Here is a 17,765-nt window from a genome sequence, read left to right on the forward strand (position 1 = left end):
GTCTATATGGTATAAGCAATAGAAGAACTGAACTTGGCCAGACTGTTTCCCTGTTGTTCTTGGGCTGGGCCTGACAAGTCACTATGACATGAGTGACTGTGAGCAGGGCCTTCCAGTTCAGGAAGGGTCACATTTGGCACACAAGATGTAACTGCACAAAAGCCCTCTAGGCTACAGTTGCCACCTGCTGAGTGAGTAGTAGCTGTGAGTTCAGGAGAACCCCAAATTGCAAACCACCTCTTGAATAGGGGAGTACAATTCCATTCAAAATCAAAGATGATATTCCCCTGGAATCATTTGGTGCACAAACCCAAAATAAACCCTTCTTGGACGGATTCAGATGGATTTGTCCCTCCCTATTCAGACCCTGACAACCTCCAGCTACTGGGTCAGCACTTCCTGTTTGGACTGGGGCTGAGATATATAGATGGGTATCATCAGGATGATGATGATGATGATGATGATGATGATGATGATGATGATGATACCAAATCCCATGCTGACAGATGACCTCCCCCAGCAGTTTCAAGTAGACATTAAAAAGAAGTTGAGAGAATAGAGAGCCCTGAGGCACTCCACAAAGTTAGGGAAATGTTTCCTCCTACCTATTGTCCTCTGGGGTTTCAGAGCCATCACTTTCTCTACAATCTTCCCTAAAAGGGGAAGGTTGGAGAGGTCTAAAATTATCCAAGATAGTTGATTCGAGCAATAGCTTCTTGAGCAGAGGTACATCGCAGCCACTTTCATAGGTAATGGGAACTCTCCCTCACTGTAAGAAGGTTGCTGCTCAAATCCAATCTCTTGCTACCTCATGAGAGCCCTTAAACAACATGAGAGGCAGGCTCCAACTAAGAGGTGACCGAGTGTCTACAAAGAGCTCTCTCTGCTTCTCCAGTACTCACAGGCTCAAAATTATCCCAGATCATTTCACAGGATGAAATCTCAGTTATTGCCATTGGCATTGCTAGCTAGAGTCCAAGTACATTTGAATCTGAGTGATTTGCCAAATGGTACAAGAATTCTTCACAGTGGCCATTCAGATGTTCTTGGTGGCGGTCTTTTCTAAAAAGGGAATGAGTTACCTTAAAAAGGGCTGCTGGGCAGCATTCTGCAGATGCCACTGAATAAACTCAAACATGAGCTGTTACCAGTTTCTCGTCAGACTCAAGATGGGTCTTCCTCCAGCAATGCTTTAGGTGTCTCCTCTGCTGCTACATCTCCCTGAGCTTCTCAGTAAACCAAGGAGCTACAGTGGATCTGTGAGAGGGGAGCAGCCACTCTGGCACAATCCAGTAGTTGCCCCTTTATTCCAATGTGGATGACCAGGGCCTCCACCAAACTGCCCAGCAGATCTTCATGAAACTTGCCAAGTTTCCTTTGAAAATCATTAGGTAATTGTGGAAGACAATCTAACCTAATTGTGGAAAAATCTAACAGGTTTCTTCCCACTCCATAGCAAAACTGCATAGCAATCAAGAGAGTGATCTGTCCATGACAAGAGCTAAGCTTGATTGCCCTCCCCTCCAGGTTCAGATCACATTGGGTCTGCCCCAAGGGAGAAAAAAAGTTCTGGTGTGTGACCTGTTATGTGCATCAGGCCCTTTGTAAATTGTATCAGGTCCATGATTGTCTTGGGAACCATGAACTTCTGGGTTGCTCCAGACCCCTCACCAGAGAAGGCACATTGAAGTCCCAACACCACCAGTTTGGGGAACTCCACTGCCACACCTGCAATTAGGTTGTGTAACTTGGCAGGGATGGCACTGTGCAGCAGGTGGAGTAGCACAACTTTTCCTTTGAGACTAACCACACAAAGTCTCAATCTGCTTATATGTTGAGTAGCACCTTTCAGAATTGGGCTAACTTTATACTTTGGCCAGTTTACAGGTACTGTTGTGAATAAGAGGGCTGGATTTGACTTTATAATCAAGCAAACACCTGCATCTATCCTCCTTTCTAATCTCTCCTTAAATTAATCAGAGGAGGAGACACATAAATTAGTAGAATTGTCCCTGTACTTAGCTCTTATTTCTGGAACAACAACAACAAAAAAGGATTCTTGAGCTAAGATGTCAAAGTTTATAACTGAAAGCACAGCTAAATGTGAACAAAGAGACCAGATGCCTAAGCAAGCTCCTGTTTATTTTCAGACAAGATCATTTGAGTACCATCTTCCTGTATAAAGCAAAGGAAACTAGATGTTCTGTTATGGACAGAGACTGCACGTTAGACATGAGAAGCTTAATATTTATAAAGTTGAAGAGCTATTTTAAAATACGTATAACAAGTAGAAATGTAATGGATGAACACATTGCGGAGGTGCAAAATGTGCTCTAGTCTTCTCAGCCATTACTTGATATACAAAAGAAAGAGGTTTTTCCCAGGATATCAGGCTGGGGATGGTTCACATCACCTATAGAAAGATGTTAGTTCATGCACATAAACCGCCATCACAGCCCTCAGATCATTCTTGGGCAATTGAATGCACAAGGCTGAGTGGCTTAGATTTTATGACATCACAGACACTTTACTAAGACTACTAAACAGGTGCTAATTATCACTCCTACTGGCAGGGCTGGGGCTTAATTGTGCTGCATAACTGGAAACACAGAAGCAAAAACATTCAGATGAAATAATACTTTTGTCACATAACACTTTTCAACAGTAATACACTTGATCCAAACAGTTTGATATGTTCATAGTGCAGTGTTTCTGAACCTTGTGAACTTTAAGATGTCTGGACTTCAACTCCCAGAATTCCCCAGCCAGTTGGGGAATTCTGGGAGTTGAAGTCCACACATCTTAATGTTCCCAAGGTTCAGAAACACTGTCATGGTGAGACATTTTTTAAAAAATTGAGTAATCAAAATACTGATGATAAAACTCATATTAATTTGAATTAGCATAGGATTCATAGTACATCATGGAGTTCAACATGCTGGCATGCTGTTTAACGGACTCCTTTAATTTTATTTGCTCCAATTTACCTGAAAAACTGTATCATACTTAGTGGCATGCTAAAAACATTCTAACACCATTTACATCACCATAAAGAAAAAAAAAACCCTGACATTCTAGAATTTGTTGAATTCAGAGCCTCCATGAGTGACAGCACCAATTTCTACCTACCACCATACTCCAGAAGAGTCATACGGAGAGTTATCACTAAGTTATTTCATAAAATGAGAAATCTCTTTGCATGTCCAATCTTTCCATCCATCTGTCATCCCTTCATGAATATGACTAAGCAGTGAACCTGCTCAGAGATAGAGAACCTAGAGAGAAATCTAGAAGCAATGGATGCATCACTCATGTGCAAGCAACAAACTCTGTTCTCTACTTGAAGGGAAGACACACAGAAAAAGGAAAAAATTAGAGGGCAGTGTGAGGGAGTGAAGTTGGGGTTGCTGTCTGTGATTGGGAAAAGTAGCTGCAGCCAGGCAGAAACTCTTCTCACCCCATTTCCCTCATTTCCGTCACTCAAACTTTGCTCACAAGCATCCAAGCCAGAGCTCCAGCTGCCTGTGGTAACTGAGCCAGACCTTGGCATTTTCAAGGGCATGCCGACATGTCCAGAGGCAGCCTCACCCCACCCAGGTTAGAAAAGCAAATGCTAAGCCGGGGGGGGGGGGCAGGTAGGAGGAAAGGTGAAAGCCTACAGATGGGGAAACAGAGGCGACGCCTGAAGCTTGGCAGCTATTACAAGCAGGCAGGAGGAGTATAATTCAACTGCCAGGACCACAAGTTACAGTGAGTAGCATATCCTGGTGGGAGTCCTGCTTGGAGCTTAGTAGCAACTAGAAGAAGAACAACCACACTGAAGCAGCACCTCATCTCAACTAGTTTAAAAAGATTTGGAAAAAAGCAAAGGTTGTATGCTGCTTTACAGACGTTATAGACTTATATGTTTATATAGATGTTATACTCTTTATAGAGTTTTGCTTGAACCAAGTATTAAAGGACTGAGTATTAAAGACACATTTACATGGCAACATCACCTTGCAAGTCCTAGAAGGTGGACAGCAATAGTCTGTTGTTGGGGAAGGTGTCTGCTGCAATAAAGCATTTTGTACAGATTTGCTATGCTGTGGTGTGTCCAGTCCTTGGAAAACAAAGAACCCTCACAGGTAGAAGGAGATCTGATGGTCTCAAATCACAGAACAGTGCATTTTATCTCCCTGAGCTTGTGAAGATGTTATATAATTCTGATAAATAATTTTTAACAATGCTGAATATCCAGAATGTTTAAATGGGTCATCAACTTATGGATATATCAGCCAAAAAAGTAGAAGTGAAATCCCATATAAAATCCATGAATCAGCCACAGAATCTGTGATTACATATGATGTTCTATCCACAAATCAAATGCGGGTGGTTTCAGAAGTGAGGTGGGTACAATAGATTACTAAGGAGGAAAAACATGTCAAAATGTTAAGGAAGAGATTTGGGAAAGGCTCCTCTGATATTTCCAGCACACCTAGAGAAAATAAGATATTTTTTAAAAGGCTTGTAGATCTAGATTTAAAAGGCAGGTGCCAAAGCAAACTGGTTTTGCCATATGCTGCAAAGAAAGGTGGGAGGATTGATCCCAAATAATCATCTAAGCTGGCATGTGAGTAAATTTTTTCAAGCGTGTTAATGATCAATCCTGTTGAGATCACGCAAGCACAACCTGTCCATCCATCTGCCTCCACAGTTCACTTTAGTGCAGTGTCATCTCTGTTTCCTAATTGTGTGTCACTCCTTAATCAAGACTGATCACATGGAATTCTCTGTTTTCTCACCACCCAGGCTTAGAGTTGGAGTGGTAAACTGAAGTATGTAGGCCAAGAATTGGAAGAAGCATATTCTGTCAATCTCTAATATTAGAATTCAGTTACTGTCAAGGAAGTATAACTGTTGCAATCACTAAGAACTCAGAGATCCCTCAGATGTCTTGAGCCAATAGGCACAAATGGAATTTTAAGAGTATGTCCTAGGCACAAAATGGCTTTCATGAAAGTGTTCACCCTTTCACAAAATAAACATAGCAGCACTTCCATTCTACTGATTAAGTTTAAAGAAACTTTCCCAAGAACTAAAGTGTATGCCCATGAAAAATTGGTGGAGAAAGGGAAGGACAAGGGTATTTTTAAGTTTCAAAAGAAAATTAATAATTAGGTAGGGCAATAAAAGTAGCATTCATGTGCCTATTGATGTCCATATGAGCCACAGTGGAGCCCCAAGGTTAAAGTATCAAACTACAGTATTTATTCTATCTTTTCTAATAAAAAGCTGACTATTTGGCCAGAAAACCAAGGCCAGCCATTTCAGAATAACTATAGATGTGATATAATTGTTTCTGAAAGGAGTTTAATTTTAATTAAAAGCACATAAAACTAGGACTTAGGTAAAACCTACCCTGAGTAAAGCATCTGGGGAAGGCAGACTTAGTTTTTCTAATGCCTGAAAAGGGCTACTATCAATTCAATTCAATACATTTATTGTTGTGGCCAAGGCTATAATAAGCATGATGACATGATGTTGTTACAGTGTTGCCTTCAGAAGTAGCTGATTTCTGACAGTCACTAAATCCAGAGTGTGCAGTCTTCAAGCTTATGTGTAGTTTTTTGGAATCATGAGTTTTGCCAACTGGGTGAGAGGAAATTCTTATCATTGTTGCAGTTGTTAAACAATTGGTAAACAGAACTCCTCTACGAAGTACTTCAAATCAACTTGAGTTCTATCAGTAAATTCCTATGGATTACCTGCCAACCACTGCATTAAGCCGACTTGGGTGAACTTCATTTTCATATCCTGACCAGAGAAATACATTTGCTATGTAATCAGAGTGCTCCCCACTCCCCAATTTCTGAAGCCAGGTTTTTTTCGTGTCCACTTAAAACTTGTAAAACCCATCATTCCTTTTCATTTCAACCCTAACTTTATTACCATCACAACAGAAAGATGCAATTGTTATCTGTTATGTGTTTGTGAAAAGGAAGGAAACCTATTTTTCATTCACTGTTTATTCATGAGAAGAAAAGATAGGTAGGGACAAGTAGGGAGGGTATAGGGAGGAGCATTTTCCTCCTGCATTGTGAAGCAAGAAACAGCCAAGAGCATCTTACAGAGGTAAGTAAAAGATGGAACCAATCGATTTTGTGCCTTCTAATTACCACAGGAATTCAAGAGTAGCATTTCCCAAGTAAAACCAGAGGGTACCATTTCTAAGGTAACCAAAAAAACTAAGTCTTGTATAAAGATAGCTTTGACTGACTTTATGATTGATCAAAGACATCCTGAAGATTATCATCCTAAGAAACAAAATACTGATTTTGTCCTTCAGATACTTGTATTGCTAAAAGTTATAGGTTTCTCTATACGGTCACATTTGATGATTACATGGCATGCTGGGGGTCATATTCCAAAACGTGGAAAGTGTCTGGGACCAGGATAAAAAAAAAAAGTCGTCAGACCAGGATAAAATCTAATTAATTACATTTAAACAGTTCCTACCATTATTCCTGAGGTAAGAATTATAATTCAATGACAATTTGGGGATAACTGCAGGGGGCAAGTCTTTAGGGGCTTAGGCATCATCACTTGCACACTGGGTAGTTTTCTGATAATCTTTGTAATTAGTAAGAACTTTCAATTAAGCTCTATAATGAAATGGAATCATATTCATTCATTCATTCATTCATTCATTCATTCATTCACTCACTATATCCTGCCTTTTTTCTAGGAGCTCAAGGTGGCTGGTGTAAGCTTTCTCTTCATGTTATCCCCACAAGAATACTGTGAGGAAGGTCGAGCTTAGAAAGAGTTAATGGCCCATTCATCTTTTATAGTAGTATCCCCCAGTGAGCTTGCATGGCCTGCCTGATTCTAGTCCAACACCTTAACCATGGCACAACAACACATGGAGCTGACCATCAGTTGGCAACCTACAATTCTCCACACCTTGAAGGATGTCATTTACCAGAACCTTTACACACTTCCTTTTCATTATTTTGCATTGTGTGCTCCATTAATTAATTATCTAACCAAAAAAAAAATTAGAATAGGCAAGACATATTAGTTTTCAGAATACTATTGATTAGCTGTTAGGCAACAAATAAATCAAGACAAACAATAAATACATCAAATATAATCATTTAACCTTTTGTTCTTCTTGTCTTTTAACAAATGATAGTGTTTTTGCTGTTGGCATTCTTCTTTTTCCACTAATTAGTCCTATGCAAAAAGGTTTGTGATTAGGAGATTTTATCTCCCATATTCAGCATGCATCATTACCATTTATAGCTCTATGATGGTTGTGGCTACATGATATAGTGAGGTTTTAATGAAAAGAAAATTCTATAAAAGTTGTAATCACATTATCTTTGATATAAAGATAGAAAAAGCCTCTCTATGTTCAATAATAAATAAACATAAACATATCCAGGCATTCTTGCAACTAAGGAAATCCATCTTTAGCACTCTAACAATACTTTCTGTTAACTATAAAAAGTCAGAGCAGAATACATTTCTTCAATTCCTTATATCCAGGTCTTATGAGGCCAGGAACTTCTGCAGGCCTGAATAATCTATTGCAAATAATTCAGTCAGCATGATAGCTTGGATCTGTGAGATTTTCACAAATACTGCAAATTTTAAAACGCTTACAGAAGCATAACTTGTATCACATAGTGATCCAATGGTAGACATTAGGATAAGAGCCTCTAAATGGATCCATCGCAAGAGAAGTGGCCTAATTTTTAAAATGCAACATATATTTTAAATTCCAAATGCAGTTTCAACACTTTCAGCTGGGGATGCTGTTTTGGCTGGCCAAACCAGTTCACAGCTAATTCCTATTGTCTGGAGCTCACTTTGTGTTCTTTTCACTTTGCACATTTCCATATTGAGTGTGCTGCATTTTTTTAAAGGAGAGGCACATCCTTCCTACTTACAGCTGTAATTTCCAGTGTGATTAGGCATTCCATTTTTTATGAAACTCGGAGGTGTTACTGATGATCACATGCTTGTTGCATTATACAAGCAACAACTTGCAACTGAATGTAATCAAAGTCATTTGCTTCAACAGATTCTACTGAAATCGCATTCTTTTAATTGTTTGCAAAGAACAGCAGAAGTATAATGAAGGTGACTATCTGCTGTTATATGTTGTTGAGTAGAATATATCATTTCAATCTCATTGAAAAGACTAGCTGAAAAGGTAGGGCTGGGGCAAATGATTGCAGGCTAGAGTGTCTTGCTTAGGGTTCCAGACAGCTAATCATCCGCCATTGCCCAAGACGTTCAAAAGAGTGGCTATATGTCCACAGGCTGTGCATAGGATTTGAAGGAGAAGGCATAAGCAACATGTCTCTTCTCAAAGCACTGGGGCAGCTGCGCCCTCTGAACAGGTTTGGACGGCTGATTAGCTAAGTCAACGAGACTTCATATTTGCATGGGTTATCTTGTCAACCTATCTCTCAATTAATATTTAAATTATATTGTGGGTAAGTTTGCATCTATATAAATTAGCCTAATTATTATTTATAAATGAATTTATAAATTTGCATCTATATAAATCAGCAGGCATAAATGTTAAGGATACCCGTGACCTCCTTTTGGCAGAAGGCAAACCCTGGTATTCTGAGCAGCCCTCTCTTTTTTTTCACATCAGTCAGGTAGCATTTTGTGTAACTGAACAGGTGAATCTGCCAGGAAGTGGGGGGGGCATTGTGCATGTAAAAAGGGGGCAGGGCTTTGAGCACATGGTCACAGCTTCCACCTTAATTTTTTTGACACACACGTACCTCATGGATACTCCATTACTAAATGTTCTTACAGGCAGTTCTCACTTAATGACCATTCATTTAGCAACCATCCAAAGTTACAACAGTGCTGAACAGGTTACTTATGAAAGGTCCTTGTACTTATGACCATCGCAGCACCCCCACAGTCATGTGATTGCAATCCAGATGCTTGGCAACCAGCTCACACTTACAACGGTTGCAGCATCCCAGGGTCACATGATTGCCATTTGCGACCTTCCCAGCTGGCTTCTGGCAAGCAAAATCAATGGGGAACAGCATGATTTGCTTTAACAACCATATGATTCACTTAATGACCATGGTGATTTGCTTAATGACCACAGCAAAAAAGGTCATAAAATCAGGTGTGGTCACATGATGTTTCACTTTAACAACCACCCCACTTAATGAATTTTCCGGTCCCTATTGTGGTCATTAAGCGATGGCTACCTGTATTTGGATGGGGGAATTGATTTGTTTTTTCCTCTTTTAGGGCTTTTCCCTAACTAGTTTTTTAAAAAATCTCTCTAAACCTTGGGATTCTCCCAACCCTGTTGATAGCTCCCTGTCATGCTAGTTTAACTACCAAAAGATCAAAATTTAGTGACTTGTTGTTACTCTACGATAAGGATGAAGGTGAAATTTATTCTCGCAAAACATATATATATTTTAACATGGCTGTTTTAAACAGGAGACCCAAACATACGTATTTCCCAAAATGCCCATTTTGTCAAATACATGTATTTGGGGTTTTCCTGTTTGACAGAGCCAAGCTGAAATATGTATACAAAAGTTAACTAGTGTACCATCCTCGAGATAGCTTATTCAAACATTCAGGCGAGCATGATGTTTCTTCAGGTACCAATAACACCACAAATATATATTTAGGTGAAGCCAGTGCTTCTTTTAATGCAAACCACATCAAAATCTGCTTCCACATGGAATGATTGCATAGCAGGAAGAAGATTATACTTAGTCATTGAAGCTTAGACTTTCATATGGATGGGTGGGACTGTCAATCTGATTTTCATTGAATTTCATATCTGACTAACCATTTGTTCTCATTAATGCCTTTTTACAAACTCAGCAGAAAAGGTTTGCATAAAAATACGTTTTCCTCAGTGTTCCAAAGGTATGCACTGTTTTAAGGTCTTTTTTTAATAGCATGTTCACTCTTGTGAGCAACTTTCCCACAAGAAAATGTATTTCAGTATGTCCTTTAAAATGCACCTAGGGTCAGAACGTTGACTGCCTTCCTGTTGCATTTTGCCAAGCTTTTGGGGAGTAGATGGGATACAGAGGCTGCTGTCACTGACATTCTGTGTTGGCTTTAGTTGTTGATTTAATGGAAATCATGTTGCATTGGTATTTTCAGTGGTAGATTCAGAGTTATGTTCCAAACATAAACTGCAGAAGGTTTTTATACCCCATCCTTACTTGTCTATTCAACAGTAAATTTGTTTCTTTGTTTAATTAAGGACAAATTATCTTGTGTAGAGAAATACCATTGGTACATCATTAGGAGATAATAACTTTATCCACATGACATGGCTGACGCAGTGAGCCTCCTGCCTGCTCATGATCACGTGTGTCTCAATCAAACATCTCTGAAATATGTTTCCCAGTAACCACAAGGTTGGCTGTGAGATTGTCACTTCCTGGGTTCATACAATTCCTTTTCTTTTCCTTTCTTGGGAGGTTGGAGGGATTTTGAAGAAAAGTTTTGTTTGCAGTGATCTGATTGGTATAGGTGTCACCATAGACAGAGTTGGGAGGGTTACCCACCCCTATCCTTTTCTGCCTCTGTTCTGTCTTCCCCAAGGCCTTAAGGAATGAAAAGCAAACCAGGGAAACACAGAACTTCTAGGGCAACCACTGTTTATGGAATAGCTCTAGCAGTTCATCTCTGCCCTAGGAGCCACCTGTTAATTATCTTATCCCTGTCCAGACTACATGGTCAACTGGAGGAATTTCATTTAGTCACAAACAGTCCTGGGGTTTTGGGGAGCTGAAATGTTTTGGTGTTCATAAAACATGCTAATCATTCTTTGACCAACTTAAGTGTGATGAGCCATTATAATCTAGTATTAGGAGTTAATAGCTACTATATTCTGTCAGCATGACCAGTGTGACCTATCCTTAGATTAAGCTAAGGATAAATGGAGAAAACAAACTATTAAATGCTATTTGCAGGATAGAAGGGCATTTATGGCATGTATTGCTTTAGCATTTCATATAGCAGCATTTGTGCTAAGTTGGTTCTGCCCAAGAAATTCTCATCTCATGAAGAATCGGTAGCATGGCACCCACAGATATTCATACATAGTGCCTGTACCTGCCCAATACATTTAAAATAAAATAAGGAGTTTTAAGGTATGTTTCTGTCTTTACTAAAAAATTTAGTAAAATAAATAGTGCATTAACAATACACTGAAAATTTTAAAAACAGCATGAATATGTTTTGCAATGTGGTTTCAGATAAGTATAATAATTTCTTCTTAAGACTGCAGATGCAAACCAATGAAGAACATCAACAATATTTGAAGAACTGCATATCTACACATCATTAAAAATCAAAGATCCTCTTCAGTATTACAAAACTCAACAATGAGTTCTCTTGAAAGTCTTAAAAAATATAGAAAGAAGACATGGATAGGAACTTGAGCCAGCTTGGGATTCTTTACTGTATAATTTTTTTTTCTAACCTACTCTGTGTACATATTAGTACTTTAGCTGGCAGTGTTGTTTAGTTACTACTTTTGGTTACATTTTTGGGGAAACTGGAGAAACGTATCCAACCACCTCTCATTATGAATCTTAAGGCGGAGTTACTGTCCATTTTCCCCAAATCTTATGAAACAGTGAAGCATAAGAAACTATTCTGACTTTTACAGTTAGATGAAAAATGATTCTTTTCCTATTGATGGAAAAATGTTACCAATGATAGGCATCGGCAGAAGGGTTGGTGGACAATGACTTGTGTCATGATGTCATCACACAAATAATGTAACTTACATACCTGCATCAGACATTATAAAGCAGTTTGTGTGATGATGACATGAAATGGATGTTATCCTGTTAACATTATTGTGGCTTATTGTGGATGTCTATGGACACAATAGCAAACCCTAAAGAATGCTTCAATTATGGTTTGTTTGATTCATCCTCCAGAAGGTGCTTGGCTTTTAGATTAAGTAAATGGTGCCTATGATGTTCAAGTAGTTTTACTGTTTACTGTTTCTATTATTTACATATGTATTTAATGCATTTGTTTTTACTTTGTTGTATCCCTCCCAGAATCCATTAGGATTGGGATGTGCAATAAATATTGTAAAAATAAATACATCATAAATAAATATGAGGTATCTATTTTTAATTATATTGACCAAGTATTTTTTAATAGATTGCCTCAATGGGTAAAATGTCATGAACTTATAACATCTCCTGAAATGTCATACTAATATACTAACCTAAAGATTTCAATGATGGTGGGCACTTGGCCTATCGTGCACATTTAGCATTCAAAAAGGTTGCTGATTCATGTTATACTCGGAATCAACCTTTCTGTGATTCTTTTGTCCCGTATGATTCTAAGCATCTTAACACCAAAAGAAAAGTTCAGGAACTCACATAGATCTGCCTTCCGGAGATTCTTGATTTTTATGATCTTTACTGTTAGGAGACTACAGGGAGCTGGTTCCGTCTACAGAAAGAAAGTAAATAGAAAGTATTGATTAATATTTAGTTTGTATCTGGCTGGCTGTTATTTTGTATATCATCAGACAGAAAGGCGAAAACACAATTATATTCCCCCACTCGCAAGACAATCAATATTCTCTGCTCTCCCAGACAAGGACTGTTGGTCTGAAATACAAAACTACATAGCATGCTGCAAGCCAGGCAGGACAAACTCATTTTGTCAAGTTGCCTGAGTATTAGTGACCAATTATTATCTATTTTTGGCCTGTCAGCACATTTGGAATTTGGAAATGTATCATGGCATGTAATTAAATTTGAAAAGTCAATTATGAGTTCTCTGTCATGGAGTATTTGCCTATTCATGAAATGGCTACCACAGTGGCCATGGCCAGTCACAAAATACTCACTTACCAGAAGCCAGACTGGCAAGGATTTCCCTTACCCCATATGCTCTTGATCATCTTTGTCTTTTTTTCCACAGAGGTGAATACCTTTCCAAACAAAGCACTGAATTTCAGCCACCACTTTTTTCTTTTCTAAGCATGCTTATGGAAACTATGTGGAATATGGAGGCAGCCTTGGAGAAACAGATGTGACTGACGGCTCCCCATTTAATGTTCTCTTTAATTAAAAGAAACTGGAAATCAGGAGGAACCTGGCAGGGAGGAGCCTGTGTGCATTCTAGACCCTCAGGCACCAGGCTGTCTTGTGCCTATACTGGTAAGTTAATTCATCTGTTTGCACAGCTGTACAAGGCTTTACCAAGCATGGTATACTCGGCCCTTTCTTGATTGATATTTTACAATAAAGTTGAATTGATTCCATCTTTTGCTTAAGATCCAGTGTGCAACTGATAAGGAACTGCACACTGGAACATATGACAACAACGTCAAGCATATCTATTTCTACAGAATGATAATTTTCAGTTCAACCGGATATGAATTTTTTTAAAAAAACTCCTGAGATTCTTTTTATAAATACAAAAGCAAGGTAGGAAGGCAGGAAGAGTTACTACTATTGCATTTCCCTTTGTATTTCTACCTAAAGTGGCAGATACAATCCCTCCAAATACACTCTGAATTTTCACAAACCAAACACATGTAAACCAAAAGCACACAATACCAAATGAAAAACCCTCAACAAAGCAAAAATTGACTCCACTGTTACTTCCAAGAAGCAAAAATCTGGATGGCATCCAAGGCTTAAAAGATGTAGAATTCTTTCTTTGGGATGTTGCCAGTGAGATTCTGAGATCCCATCCTGGAGAAAGCGATGAATCTGCAATCTCAGTGAATTGCAAGTTCTTCAAGAAATGTTTATTTGGAGATGTGAGAACTTCCATTCTCACTCTGAGAGCTTTAAATTGCTTCAGAATCCCTGAAGAAGTGCTGACTGTTGAATTTTGCTTTGATTAACAACAGTACTATATTACGCAGCTATATTTTACTATGTATTAGTACAAAACTATATATAATGTGGATAGAATTACAATAAACCTTGTGGCCCTAAAAGTTCTCAACCATTCAAAACTGCCTAGGTTTTTACCAACGCTGCTGCTACAGCAGTAATATGCCCCACAGCCCAGTTCAGGTAGGTTGTCATAAAACTAAGAACACTTTTGTCACCCTTATTAAGTTCTTTCAATTTTGTTACTTCTTTAAACAGTAGATGCCTAATTATGTTACAGATGGTGGTGCAGCCATGGGTTATTGCACTAAAAAAGGGAATGGACAGTACCATTCAGTTCCTCTTTGTATCCCTCAATAATTGGCCTTAGAAATTACTACTTGTAGTACTAAATTATTAGGGTGTAATCTGAATGAATCGGCAGCAGATAAGGAGCATTAAGTAGCCCTATTGGACTAGAACAGGGATCCCCAAACTCTTCAGCTCATTGACCTCTTCATGAAGTTTCAAATTGTTCATCAAAATGTTTACCCCACAATATTTATAATATGAAAATAATTTAATAAATACCACTTTAACTAATAGTAGTGCAAATAATAATAATAACAGCAATGATAATTGATAATCCCATCAACCCTTGGAGGCTGATATTGACAACTTTGGGGGACCCTGGACTAGATGGATCACCAGGATGACCAAAAGTACTTACAGACTTCTCTGGAATAAAATATCCAAATCTATTTACTCATGGCACTTAGGTAATCAGGCTAAAAATTACAAAATGGGAAGCTTTGATCTTATAAATAGGCATTGTTTTAACCTGGCATAACTGAAGTCTCCTGTAAGGGATGCCAAGATATTTTTTCAACTTGGGCAGTTCTATGTGCAATTTGCAATTGGCCTGGAAGTTAAATTTTTCCCCAATAATATAATGAGGTAGAGGTTTTCACTGCACCTAAAAGCGGCAGGCTGTGCTAGAAGCTTATGGAAGGCGTTCTCCCTAATACCTGCTTCTGCCTTCCAGCATCAGCCACCTCACTTGGTCTCATGGTAGGGCCAATCCCACATCCTGTTATCTAACCCATTGAGCAGTTTGTCCTTGCCTAGGAATGACTACCAATACTGTAATGCTTCCCACCTACCTTAATATAGCCTATAGACACCCAACTTCTTTCTTGATCACCACTTCACCAAAGCTCCAAATATTCCATGAGACAATTTCACTGTGATTACCTAGAATTTGGAGGCACCCGTAAACTTTGAAATCCCTGTCCCCAGTGCCATCTGCAAATCTCTTAATTTGCTGATAATGTGAGGGTGAGCCTGGCAAGGATGAATTTTCATATGACACCTTGCATTGGTATAACCATATACTGGAACACACTTTCCAACTTTCCCATCTGCCAAGGGGCTAAAATTAGGATATAGAAAGATAAGGATGATATATCTGGGCCACCAATGTGGACCCAAGCAGCATTTCCACTATTTATGGTCCCTGATAAGCTACCTAAAAAGTGTCTTGAAGAACAGTCAAGTTTGTCCCACCCTGCCCCATGATTAAATCAACTTTCTGAGGCCATTTTGCTGCATGGCTTCTCACATCCTTATTTAATTTTGGTCAGCCACCAAGCCAAGGACACCTCCAAACAGAGGGTACGGGATATCCGTGTTCAAACTGACATAGAGATACTTGCCAGCATGAAATCCTTAAAATGGCTAGCCAAGAATAAAAAGACATTCTAGATGGCAAAATATCTAACAACTGCCAAGGTGATGATTTTATCTGAATATTTTCCTGGACATTTTTTGCACATCTTGGTATGTTGCATCTATTCTATTCTACTTTATTATGTTGATGTTATGTAATGATTTGATATGGTCATTTGACTAATCAATAAACTAAATTAAATTAAACTAGACTAAATTAGACTAAACTAAACTAAACTAAACTAACTAAGCTATTCATAGTCATTCATTATTCTATTATTTTCATATGGTCCAGGTTGACCTTAATCATTCCCAAGCAGCACAAAACAAGAGTCACTTGCAAATGGCTCTTCCACACCTTATCAGTTTGGACTGAAAGATTCTTTCTATTCTGTCAATATTCTAAACTTGGCAAAGATATTTATGGATAAACATGGAAGTTCTCATAAAATTACATTTTATGCATACTATGCAATTGGGGAATTATAAGATTAGGGAATGATATATTCTAGGCTTTTACGTTATGACCATGGAAAGAGCTCTGTATAAATGTGGGAGACAGGGAGAAGATTAAACCAATTAAATCAGGATAAATATCTATGAAGCTTGGAAGCTATGAAGCTAAATACCCAAGTCATTACTTGAAATTATTTTGTTTCAAAGTGCTGAAAATTTAGATTCACACATCAGGAAAAATTTACCTAACTTGCATTTTTAAAAAAATTAATTCATTATCAAAAGCTTGTTGAAAATTTCAATTTTGTATGCCTCCCTTTGTCGGTGAATTTTGACAGATGTACCATTTAAAAAAAAGAGGGCTATGAATGCCAAAACATACTTATAAAACCTCTCCATGTAACTTCTGACATGTCCATACAGAACTCCTATTCTGATGTTCTCTTGTACAATGCATACCCCCTCTACCATAACACTGGAGGCGTAAGAAACACCATATACTACAGCTGGCCCACAAATGAAAGCTATGTGAATATCTCAGCATTGCTACATAATCTACATTCTAGTTGACAAGCTGAGTCAGCACCGGGATCCCAAGGATTTCAAAGCTTCCTTTGCTTTAAGTCAACCAGCTGTCTTAGCTGAGTTTGATCATTCTCAGTTTTATAGTACAACCTTCAGTGCCCAACTGTACTAAACAAGATGAAGGTATATCAAAATGTCAATCAACTGCTTAAGGATAAATATTCCATAAAACTGACGATGTCAAAGAATTCTGCACTGAAGTATCATAACTGTATGAAAATATAGTCTTAGTTAAAACTCCTAAGTAGCTAGTGAAATAACTTAGAAGTCAGTTGGCTTTCCTGAGCAACTTACCTGTTGTTTGCTTGGAAATAACCCCATTGTGTCCCTTGTCTGACAGATCCCACAACAGTTTCCTAGCAGGCAGCGATGGATAAAGCAAATGTGTGCTCTTTAAGTTCAGGAGTCGATGAACAGGTATTTTACAATCTGGCTCGCAGCTCCACCCCACTTAATTAACATAAAAGTGAAGCAATCGCTTTCATCAAACTATTATGCTCAGAGCAATGAACCAGTAAACCAGACATCTACTGGCAACTTCACTGATACTGGCCAGAAAAGTACAATCTAAATAACATTGATGACTACAACAATAATGATCATGATGCCATTAATTACATTAATGAATGACGTTGCAACCGATCCCTTAATGTTGAGTTAGTTATAAAAATGGGCTAAAATAAAAATTTTAAACACCAGCTTCTTTATTTGAATGGTCTGCGAAATAGAAATAGAAATATTTTGGGCCTTTTGGCTATAAAATTACACACACACACACACACACATACACACGTATATAAAAGAATTAAGCAAACATGGTAATAAAAAAAGGAAAGAAGAAATTAATCAAAATAATACAGAGGAGGCAAAACCAAGGCCTGCTAGAAGAGGAGAGCCAATTGGCTCTTCATGAGATCAATTCAAGGAATGGATGAACATCCCTACTCTTCATACTTATGTCAATACACCCTTATATTATATATTACTTTACTTCATCACAATTTTTGGTAGGTGTTTATAGTATTGGGTAAAGACCAGGTCTGGTAACACGTAGTAAGGCTTCCTGCACATTAGTAAATAAAAGGACTCTTAAGGAGTCAAAACAGGGTCAGGATTGCAACAGCC

At 38.3% G+C, this 17,765-nt stretch overlaps 1 protein-coding gene across 1 annotated transcript in view; it reads right to left on the bottom strand.

Moving 5' to 3' along the window:
- LOC103059779 (cytosolic phospholipase A2 epsilon-like) overlaps positions 1 to 16,961 on the bottom strand; it is a 59,384-nt gene extending 42,423 nt beyond the window's left edge. Inside the window, exons 1-2 of the mRNA XM_088145507.1 lie at positions 16,935 to 16,961; positions 12,417 to 12,489 (exon numbers count right to left, since the gene is read on the bottom strand). Of these exons, the coding sequence (XP_088001633.1) occupies positions 12,417 to 12,489; positions 16,935 to 16,961 (100 nt within the window). The remainder of the gene's footprint in view (positions 1 to 12,416; positions 12,490 to 16,934) is intronic.
- Positions 16,962 to 17,765: the final 804 nt, after the last annotated feature.

This window comes from Python bivittatus, unplaced genomic scaffold, assembly GCF_059951505.1.
Source record: "Python bivittatus isolate LINGU-HERP-01145 unplaced genomic scaffold, Pbiv_v1 ctg000480_np1212, whole genome shotgun sequence".
In the NCBI taxonomy this organism is placed as follows: domain Eukaryota; kingdom Metazoa; phylum Chordata; class Lepidosauria; order Squamata; family Pythonidae; genus Python; species Python bivittatus.